The sequence below is a fragment of the Thrips palmi genome, unplaced genomic scaffold, assembly GCF_012932325.1.
Source record: "Thrips palmi isolate BJ-2018 unplaced genomic scaffold, TpBJ-2018v1 HiC_scaffold_8, whole genome shotgun sequence".
Classification (NCBI taxonomy): Eukaryota; Metazoa; Arthropoda; class Insecta; order Thysanoptera; family Thripidae; genus Thrips; species Thrips palmi.
In genome coordinates, this window is record NW_023144635.1 from 12929068 (window position 1) to 12940728 (window position 11661).

Consider the following 11661-nt stretch of genomic DNA (forward strand, 5'->3'; position numbering starts at 1 on the left):
TCTAAATTGATCCATGAAGCAGAAGAAGGGTATAACTTAATTTTCATCATTTTTCAGGAGAAACAAAAAAGTTTGCAGGGTAAACTTAATCCAATCAGATGAATGATGTAATTGCATTTTTGTCAAGAAAGCCAAAGACATAACTCTGAAAATTTTCAAAAGTGTAGCATCCCTCTGTAGACGGTTTTTGTGATTTACATCTTTATGGTGGAATGGACTGCGGAACCATATTTACTTAGTTCTCCCAAACAAGGCGGAATTTGGAGGCAATTAAAGTGGAGCTGAGGTCTGCATAGAGTCTGTAGTTCTGTGGCATTTTTTTTTGGAGTTACCCCTTTTCCCACCAAAGGTGATAACAATATTTCTCGCGCAGCAAAAACATTATGTACTTCTCTAAGGGTGCGCTTCGTCCCAACTGTGTCAGTTCAGAAAAGTGTTCGGCCCTAGAAAACAAGCATCAACCCCAACACACATCAAGAGAAATGACTTTGAACTTTCAGCAACCTCAAAGACATTGTAGCTAATTTTGGTGTGCTCATTAGTCAGAGCCAGCGGCGTCGGAAGTGGGGTGCAGGGGGGTCAGGCTGCCCCCCCTAAAATCCGGGCCCGCGAAGCGGGCCTTTCGGGCCCGTGAAGCGGGCTCATCGCGCCCGCAAAGCGGGCCTATCCCGGACTTGTGGCCCGCGAAGCGGGCCTGTCGCCAGCCGAGGTAGCGGGTTACTGGCCGACTCGTGGCCCGCGAAGCGGGCTCCTCGCCGGTCTAAAACTCGCGGAGCGTCACCCTTGCCTGCCTGAAGTCGCAGTCTGACACACTCGCGAGCGGGCCCGCATGGACAAGCGAGTACTCGCATTTAAAGCAAAACATATTTAACTGTGCTGCGCCTGTCCTGCGAGTGCGAGTAATCGCCAGTGTGACACGCCAACGGCAAGCCTCGGAGCGGGCAGCCGGCTCACATCATATCCACGAACACGAAAGGGGTTCCTGCAACACGGGGCGGGCTCCCCGCAGCGAAGCGGGCTCTCCTTAAGGCGAAGCGGGCTCCCGGGAAAGCGCAGCGGGCTCCCCGCAACTCGGAACGGGCTCCCTGCAAAACGAGGCGGGCTCCTTGGACGACGAGGCGGGCTCCCTAAAAAGCGAAGCGGGCCCCCTGCAAAGCAAAGCGGGCTCCCTGAAAAGCGAAGCGGGCTCCCTGCAAAGTGAAGTGTGTAGGGTAAGGTTTCGGAACATGGATCACTTTTTAGGAATGTCCTATATTTTGGCTCAAACAAGCGACGACCTAAATTTTCTTCGACGCACTTCAAGATTACCACAAAGACAACCTTCTCCCAAGAACTGCATATTTAATAACAAATACTTTAAGGGGAGGTCCTGGTGAAAATGCTATTTTCTCCTAAATAGGTCCCACTGTGAAAATTAGTTAAAAATTTGATGTCTTACCAAGTAATTAATAAAAATTTTCAGTGGAGACTCGCCCTTAACCCAGTCGCAGAGAAATTTTCTCCCATTTAGGCTGTAACTTAAAATATCTTCTTGCGCATACAATTTTGTCGGAAAAGGTTGGCCTTGACACTTTTCACTTCTTTGATTCATTTTTAAAAGATGCCGGCATGCACAACTCAAAATGTGAATATTATTTTCATTCGCAAGCTTTCTAACCAATCATTTCAATATGATTCATCAAAAATGTACAAAATAGACAAATTTTAGAGACTTTTCAGCTTAAAAAGCTTACAGTTAATAATATAATGGAAATTTTGAGCTATGCATGCCGGAATTTTTTGAAAATGAATCGAAGAAGTGAAAAATGTCAAGGTCAACCTTTAACGACAAAAAAGTATGCGCAAGGAGATTTTTTAAGGTACAGCCAAAATAGGCTCAAAAAGACTCTTCGTTTGGGTTCAGAGCCTGAGATGTGCCTTCAAAAATCAAATTTTAGTCTCCTCAAAGAAAGATTTTATATTCCGAACAAATTATGACACTGGGATCCATTTGGGAAATGGCAAGATTTGCACCAGAACCTCCCCTGAAAATTTACAGGGCTTTGAAATTTCACTGATTTTAGTGATCCATGTTTGGGTCAGACCCAAACATGGATCACCTTCCCTCCCCCCCCCCTCCCCTCGCGTTTTGACAGGGGCGTTCCGATAACTTCCGGTCGCCTAAATTTAAAAAGGGTACACTCTGAAGGTGCAACGAAAAAATTTTGAGACATTTCTGATGAATGGATTCTTTTTAATAACGGTTTGAATTTTGACTCCTAACCTAACCCGAAACCAGGCCATTTTCGGACCCCTTTTCAGAGGCTTTTTTCCACTTGTGTACCGCGTAAGGTTGATCAGTTCCCCCGCTCGTGATTCTGAAAGTTAATGGTGTAGGCTTTATGAAAACCTTCGAAAAAATTAAAGTGGTCGCTTGGTTTGGCAGTACGGGCTCGCAAACAAAAATGATCCATAATTGGTACCCCGATCCATGTTCGGCACTTTACCCTACTGAAGAACACACGTAGTGCACACTGTGTGTGTGTGCTCAGCGCACACTTAAGTTTTCAGTGCATCTGGTTATTTCTACCTGCCAGATCTTGCACTGCATTCTCATTAAAACACTCCTACCTAAACGCTCAATCTCAATCAATGCTCAAAACGCGGTCGCGGAAAAGTGTGTTTGTGTGTGGGGGGGGGGGGGGGGGCGGCGGGGGTCGTTTCAAAATTTCACGGGCTTCTCGGAAGAAAATGCGGGCCTCTTCAAAAGTCTGCCCCCTCCATTAAAATCCACTTCCGACGCCGCTGGTCAGAGCTATTTCCTCAATGACATAATGACACTCTTCTAAGTCTTGGTTACTGAAGGTCGATGATGAAGCAGAATTTGTAAAGCCAAAAAGACAGAAAAGGGTCCACATATGACGAGATATACGCATGCAGCGGCGATTTCGGGAAATTGTAAGGCGTTTCATACGAATTTTTTCTACAAAAAATAGATTTTCGCCTCCCAGGGTTCCTGCGCATTTCCCCCAAAATGCCTCCAACTCTAAAATCGTTATTTTGGGTCTCTAGAACACCCGTGCAAAGCGCCAGACCGGGGTCACACACTAAATGTTTTTGTACCAATTTTGTACGAGACCTCACAGTTTTTTGAGCACACGAATTTTTCGTACAAATTTGTACAAAATTTTGTACAATTTTGTACAAAAATGGCAAAAAATGTGCAGTTTTTCGTACGAAAGTTGTACGAAAATTTCGTGTGCACAAAAACCAGTGATGTCTTGTACAATATTGTATATAACATTTAGTGTGCAGCAAGTGCAAGGTTGATTCCAAATCTGTCGCTTACAGCCCTGACTAGTTCCTACGTCTAAATCAACTTCCCTGCAGATGTTCGAGAACGACTTCAAGGGTTGGACCTCGTTCCCCGAGGGCGAGTTGGTGTTCGAGGTGCAGCATCGGCCCAACGAGCTGGCCGTCTGGCTGGCGGGCCACCCGGACAAGGCGGCCGTGGTGCCCGTCCAGGAGCCCAGCGACAAGCTGGTGGTGACGCCTTACCTTCGGAGCTACGTCATGCCCGTCGAGTTCATCGGTAAGGCAGCCGCCAAGTTTTATTGTTTGTGCATAACTGCTGTCCTTCTGCGCAATCCAAATAGAATGATGGGAGAAATTTGGCGGGAGCGCTAGCAACGCGAACGTTTGCTTGCAACTTGCCGAAGTAAAATGTGATTATTGTTCCTTGCAGGCAACAAAGCCGAATGCAGCGACACGGAGTTCCGGTGCCTCGACGGGGACTGCATCGACTCGGTACGTCGCTGTGACGGCCAGAAGCACTGCGGCGACAACAGTGACGAGGACGTGGTACTCTGTGACGGTGGTGAGACATCTATGACATCTCGAGGGGTGCTATTCAAATGATCTTATCTGGGCGCTCCTACTCAAAGAATCTTCTCTGCATCGCAAGCAAATTTCACTATTGGTTTCTTTGATCTTTTATCTCCAAGTTTGTGTGTGACTAAAATCACAAATTATTTTCATTTGTTGCTGTCTCAAATGATCAAACTTAGTGAAATTCGTTTGCATGGGTGATTCCATGCGAAACCAACGAACTCTTGGAAATTCATCTCTTCGATTTGGATGAAACTTTTTTTTTAGGGTAGGGGTCATTATGAAAAGATCCAATGTCAAAGGGGTTTGCGATATCTCTCCCCGTTTGGCTGTAATAACACAGCGAAGTTTTCACTTTGGTCAGAATCATGATATTTCCCGTGAGGAAATAAATTTTGTCTTGTCGAGACGAATCCGTTGATATACTATAGAAAAGTCATTTTGGACAATTTTGAAAATTTCACCCTATTTCAGTATGAGAGAAACTAGGGTAAATTTTCAAAATTGTCCAAAATGACTTTTCTATATGTCAATGGACTCGTCTCGACAAGACAAAATTTATTTTCTCACGGGACATAAGCTTGGACGCAAACACAGAAAGTTGGTTCAAGAATTCAAGAAAAACGCCCAAAATGATACATCCTTTCTGCGAGGAAAGTCACATCGAAGTCGGAGATGAGCTTTTTTGAAGACATCGATTTTTCGGAAAAAAATTACGTTAAATGGAGAAACCGACATCAAAACTTCACCCAATCGCCTCGAAACTATTTCCATCGTGTTCCTCAGCTCTTTTACGTAAAGAGCCATTGTCGGAACAAATCTGAAAACTTTCAATAAGTACGGAGAAAAATAAAGAAAATATGATTCTGACCAAAGTGAAAACTTCGCTGTGTTATTACAGCCAAACGGGGAGAGATATCGCTAAACCCTTTGACATTGGATCTTTTCATGATGACCCCTACCCCTAAAAAAAGTTTCATCCAAATCGAAGAGATGAATTTCCAAGAGTTCGTTGGTTTGGCATGGAATCGCCCAGATAAGATCTTTTGAAAAGGACCCCTTGATTTCAACGCCGATTTGACAATTAGATTCGTTGTTTTTATGTTGAGTGTGGCATATCGCAGCAATTGTAGGCTGCGGCAGAGGCGGCCCGGGCCCTGCGACCCTCGTGCAGAACGGCAACAAGACCTCCATCGAGTCCGTGCCGTGGCACGCGGGCATCTTCGTCGAGGCCAATGGCCGCCTCCAGAACGTGTGTGGCGGCAGTCTCGTGTCCCCGTGCATCGTTGTTACAGGTGATCTTTACTCTGAAACTAAACGTGGGCGTATGACATATCCGCAGGAGACGAAGCGGTTTTTCTCGTCTCCGCCCCACAAATGCGGAAATGCTCTACGTCTGCACGCCTTGCAAATGGGTCATACCTTGATGGCTCAACCTCGTTTGTGCTGTGGGGTGGGAACGGCAATGATGACCGCACCTCACATGCAGCGTTCTCCACGTTTAGTTGGAGTTCTCAACTTTTGGTTCAACAGTGAACAACGATCCACGAAGATATAAAATTTGAACCCCCAAAGTTGGTCTCATTTGTCTCCTAACGCGCATCGCTTCAAATCCTTTTTTTGTGTGTACATGCATATGCCTATTTTGGCCATCGTTTACTTACCAGATATCAATGTCGAAAAATTGGGTTCCTTGTTAAGTAAGCACTTTCTTCATCTTCTACCACTTCCCAAACTATATTCTTCATTATATTTTTATTATTATTTTCAGCTGCGCATTGTCTTTTGCAAGGAAAGATATTTGTCGCTCTGGGCAAATTTCTCAGTGGCTGGCATTCTGAATCCGGGGAAGACGTTCACAAGACTGAGGCATGCACGAAATTAATGGGTTGAGTCATAACAAACGCCTAGCCTAAGTTGAACTTTTTCACATTACATGCAGCAAATACAGAGTACATGGTGTAGCCAGTATTATTAATTGTGTGATCCGTCCACGTTATGTCGTTTCTGTTTGCAATACTATGCAGGCAGTAAAAAAGTTCCAGAACTGCAATAATTGCTGAAAACCAGCCATGTCCGTGGTATTTGCTGCATACGTCACGATGAATGCAGTAATGACTCCTTACAATGTGCAATGTTTTTTCAGCAGAGTATACTTTGATTATTGCTGTTCTTTTAAAATGCAGGTGAAAAGAAATTTTCAAGCATCTCACTATTTTGGGGTACATATCCAAGCTGGTTTTCCCACATAGCAGTGCTTGAACTGAAAAACTGCAGCCCCATCAGCAAGAAAATTTCACCAATCTGCATTGATAAGAATGTGAAGCCCGTCTTGTCAGCTGACGTCAAGGTGCAGTTACAATTTCACATGGAACACTTTCTTTTGGAATCATCCAATCCGTTGTTGACGATGGAGCTTCGCAGGTCGCTGGCTGGGGCAACGAGACGACCGTCTTGACGGATCTGGCGTCCGTGACCCTGACGCAGCTCACTTTCGACGACTGTTTGGCCCTGATGACAAAGAATGGTCCGCACGTTGCTTACGTGACGCTCGACAAGTTTTGCGCACAGCGAAAAAGGGGTAAGAGCGCAAAGGAAATGCACACAAATCTGTAGGTCCATTATCTGTGGCCTTTATTCTGTCTTTGCGATGTGAGGAATGTAGCTTTCGGGCTAAACGTATAAAGGTTTAGGATCTCGTAAACTTTCGGTCTACGATTTCGTTTCAAATTTGTACACACATTAAGGATGGTAATACACCTCGACAAAAATTAGCGGAACGCTTTTAGTCATCGTCATATTTTTTAAGTCTTTTGAGCTGGGAAGCTGAAATTTTGTACACAGGTGCCCCCACTACTCCCCTCGAGGCCTGCGAAGCGCGTGGCCCGTGCGCCTCCCCTAACGGACGGCACCCACCCCTAAGTGCACAAGGGTGAAAAAATCGATGAAAACGCGCCGTAAAAACCAACTTTACCTTATCGCAGAGTCCAAAGTTTTGGTTTGCGAGGTCAAATGAGTCTCCTCTTTCCAACGATGCAAGCAGAATTCAATTTGAACCAACCCACCCCCCGCTGCACTCACCCCCACCCCCTCAAGGGGGTGGATTTCGAGCGTGTTCGTATATCGCGCACGCTTGGGCGATTCCGTACGTAGGGGCCGTTTTAGCCACCTTAGAAAGTCACATAATCAATCTTGCTTGTTCGGCCTGAATTTTGCCTAGATGGCGTCAATAGGACGACACTCTGAGCGTGGGCGAGCTACAAGTTGACTTTCGTTTTCTCCCCCTATAAAATATGACGAAATTTACTGAAAATATGACGGAAATTGATCCAGGAAGCGGAAGAAGGGAATAACTTGACTTATCCCCAAATTGAGTTTTTATTTTATTATTGTGCCTTAGAATGGTTTCCATCATTACACCAAATTATTTGACTGAATTCCAAGCAGTTTAGGAGAAAATCCACATGGAAAAAGGGTATAACTCAACTTAACCCCTTTTACGGTCTAAATTTCATTGGAAAATGGAGATAACTCAACCGAAGTCCACCTGAGTCCGTTTGACAAATTGGAAAAAGGATACAACTCAACTTGTATTTTTATGAATCTAGTGTAAAAAGAATCAACTCAACTTAACCCCCCCTTAATTTTAAATTTCAATTTGGAAAAAAGAGCTAAGTCCAAAAAATACACCAGGTTAACATACACTTTATGCAGACTTTTGTTCCACTTGACTTGTCTCAAAATTCCTCTTTGTTTAGGAAATATAAGGTGAGCTGACTCTGTTTTCCATTTCAACGGAAAGCGATAAGTCGCAGAAATCCTCTACGGAGTGACCTTACACTTTTGATTTTTTTCCAAAATTTTACTAATGCTTTTTGAAATTATTAACATCTGCAACATTCATTTGTTTTGTTTTAGTTTTCCCTGCTAACAGTTTTTGGTTTCTCCTGAAAAATGGCCAAAATTGAGTTATCCCCTTCTTCCGCTTCCTGGATCAATTGCGCTTGACGGAAATTACAAACAGATGTTTCTGGCTCACTGCAAATGCCCATCGCCTCAGAAATATGCTATAAGTTTGGCACACTAGTCCGACGTCAAGACACGCCCTTTCACGTGTAGGATGACTTTCTAAACCCAATAGGAGAGGGGCGAGAGGGGCATTCGGAAATTACATCAATTGTTACAACCCACCGTTTTCACACACAACTTCCACTCGCACACTCAGCCCCCTTACTTTTTCGCCACCGGGGAATCGTTCAAAGGGTAAACAGACCGTGCTGATTCTAAACGGCGGTGGTTTTCAGCAGGGTGCACTCCTAGTAGTTTTTATGATGGTTACTTTGAAACTGCTAAGACAAAAGTCGGAGTACGGTGGACATTTTGTACGCGTTCTGAAAGGACACTTTCAGTCAATATACGATCTTTAAATTCAGGCAAGATAGTCACTATACGTTAGAGATTTGATGGGTGTGTGTGGAATTCGAAGATTAGAATGGAACAAATGGTTACAGAGCCAGAAAGTTGGTGTAAGGTGCGAATGGACATGACGGAACTTACAAAATCGATCCTTTTGGCCCCCCTCCGGTGTCACAGGTTCACTGCCAATCCAAGTGTGAGACAGTCTCACACTATTTAGTGCGAGACACTGTGTCTCACGCTTACAAGCGTGAGCCACGTTTGTCTCACGCTTCCAAGTGTGAGACACCATTTGTCTCACACTTACAAGTGTAAGACACGGTTTGTCCCACACTTGCTGCCTGTGGTTTTCTTTGGTTCAATGCCACAGGACCCACGCTGGCAAGTGTAAGACAAACGGTGTCTCACACTTGGAAGCGTGAGACAAACGGTGTCTCACACTTTGAAGCGTGAGACAAACGTGGCTCACGCTTGTAAGCCTGAGACACAGTGTCTCGCACTAAATAGTGTGAGACTGTCTCACACTTGGATTGGCAGTGTTAAATTGAAAGTCCGTACACTGAGAATCCAAACGCTATGAGTATAGCGTCAATTGGTGCAATGCAAAAGCATTGCACATGAAGTGCAATGCCTCCCATTTCCCATGCATTAGCATAGGGCCTTTTCGGGAAGCATTGCACCAAAGGTGCAATATGGCTGTGGCATTGCACGTATGGTGCGATATCACAGCGCATTGCACCATACGTGCTATACTCATAGCGTTTGGAATCTCAGTGTATATAAAGGGAACAAGCTAGTCTGGTGCCAAACAAGAATCTTACGTACATAAATGGACTGCACTCGAATAAATTTACACTGGGCAGTGTGTGGACACGAAAACGCTCTCTACGCGTGGAATCACCCGCTTGTCCCACGCTTGCAAGTGTGAGACATCATTTGTTTCACTTACAAGTGTGAGACACGGTTTGTCCCACTCTTACTGCTCTACAAATCAAAGAGTGTACATGGTATGCTCTTACTGGAGCGTGCCTGCAAGCACGCTCTAGCTAGCGCATGCCTGCCAAGCATGCACTAACTAGTGCATACATGCCATGTACACGCTAACTGAAGGATACATTTACTGCATAAGGGATAGGGAGTTTGCTGCATCAGGAAGCGTGTACATGGCATGTATGCACTAGTTAGTGCATGCCTGGCAGGCATGCGCTAGCTAGAGCGTGCTTGCAGGCATTCAGTTAGAGCATACTATGTACACTCTTTGATTTGTAGAGTGCCTATGGTTCCCTGTGGTTTAATGCCACAGGATCCACGCTCGTAAGTGTGAGACAAACCTTTTCTCACGCTTGCAAGTGTGAGACAAACCTTGTCTCACGCTTGCAAGTGTGAGACATACCGTGTCTCACGCTTGCAAGTGTGGGACACACGTGGCTCACACTTGTAAGCGTGAGACATCGTGGTTCGCACTAAATAGTGTGAGACTGTCTCACACTTTGATTGGCAGTGTGGTCAAATTATGGCGTGACAGAGTGCCACGCCAAACATTGGCGTGAAAGGAAATTCACACCGAAAAACGGCTTGATGCGTGTGTCACGCCGTCATCTGGCGTACCGTGAAACGGGGTAATTTCGGACACTCGGTGTAATTTCGGACAACTCTGCCCGGAAGCATTGCGATGATGCTCCCATCTAACGGCCAACTTGGAGGCTTGTCCCGTTGCGCGCATCGCATCGGCCACACTTAAAACCATCTGATCAATCACCCGGAGGCCAAATCTGGGGCAAACTTCAGGAGAAAGAGTGGTTTTTGTATTTAACCATTTTTACCTAAATTCACTTTTTGCGTAAAAACTTTGACTGGCAAGCCGAAACTGTTCATGGCCGGTTCATTATGTGATTGTTTGTCGATTTGATCATGTTAAGGGCATACTGTGTCAAATTTTCAATCACCTGGGTCAAATAGTATTGTTTATATGGGCTCAAAACTGAAAAAATGTTACTTTACGGGGTAATTTCGGACATACATGCGTCACGCCAGGGAGAGTGGGTATGTCCTGAACACTTCCAATTTCGCAGGGTTTGAGTGGTGGAAGCTGAAGAGCTCTTCTGAAAGTTGAAGATAATCCAATAACAACGATATTCCCCAATTTTTACAGCGGTTGCTTTGTAAACTTCGAATTTCATAAAAATGGGGCAAAGCTACATCATTAATATTTAGTTTTATGTGTATATCCTACGTTAGTGTCAACGACTGTTTAGTGATTAATTTTCTCTCATGTGACATGAGAGTTGGACTTGGCGAATGGCTGCATAGCTCGCCGGTTTACTACAATTGAAATGCAAAGCTTTCCACTGAGCCCCTGTATCTTCCTAACCGTGCATATGACACGTCTACTTGCCCTTCATATGCATGTATGTGATCGTATGTAATCTTGTAGAGGGAGATTTAAGATTCACTTTCGCGTAATAAAGTATGGCCCGAGTTGCCTAAGGAAGCTAATCGGTCAAAAACTAACAAATAGAAGCGTTTTAAATGGCTCCACTAGTTCCACCCACTATTCCTGAAATCGAACTACATATGAGTGCAAAAACATGCCTTCAAATTATGTATGAATGACCACCCCTACCTTACCTTTACTTCTAAACCCTTACGAATTTCTCATATGATCATATTAGCACTTTAGAAAGAGACAGTGATCGATTTTGGCACCAAAATCAGAACGAAAAGTCGTTTTTTCCAGGGGTGTCCGAAATTACCCCAAAACACGGGGTAATTTCGGACACTGCTTCGGACCCTCCACTGTAAAAACGGTGAGGTGCAGATATTTGAAATAAGCGCCAAATCGAAGCTAAAGGTTGGTAGATAATAAATTTTAACCCTCAAGTCCATGACAGCACCACAACTTTCACAATTTCAAAAAAACCTATCAAAAGTGTCCGAAGTTACCCCGTTTCACGGTACGTCAACATAGAGTCGTTCGGCGAGATTCGGTTCGAGACCTCTTAGCGTGCGATGTAACATAATTACGGAGCCAAATTTCACTCTGAAAACTTCCGTACTTTTGTACGGAAAAGATGCAGAAGAATAGGGTACGGAGGTACGGAACGTCCGTACTTGCTCCATATGAACACTGCTTCCAGGCACACCAGAGTCGGGGCTGCTGCAGGGCGACAGTGGCGGTGGTGCCGTTGTCATGCAGCATGGGTCCTGGTTCCTGGCCGGGGTCGTGTCCGCCCGCCTCAAAGACGGGAACGACAGGGATATCTACGCGCTCACCGACGTGTCGCAGTACGTGGACTGGATCACGTCATTCGTCAAGCCGTGACAATTTAGAGGCAGGATGAGTGACAATCCCGCGCCCATTTCGTCAACTATTGTTTT

At 44.9% G+C, this 11661-nt stretch overlaps 1 protein-coding gene across 1 annotated transcript; it reads left to right on the top strand.

Moving 5' to 3' along the window:
• The first annotated feature begins 3369 nt into the window (after positions 1-3369).
• Positions 3370-11661, top strand: LOC117653259 (chymotrypsin-like protease CTRL-1). Its single transcript, XM_034398819.1, has 7 exons — positions 3370-3571; positions 3725-3856; positions 4992-5162; positions 5639-5755; positions 6054-6217; positions 6292-6448; positions 11421-11661. The coding sequence occupies exons 1-7, from the start codon at positions 3370-3372 to the stop codon at positions 11603-11605; spliced, it is 1128 nt and encodes a 375-aa protein (XP_034254710.1). The 3' UTR covers positions 11606-11661.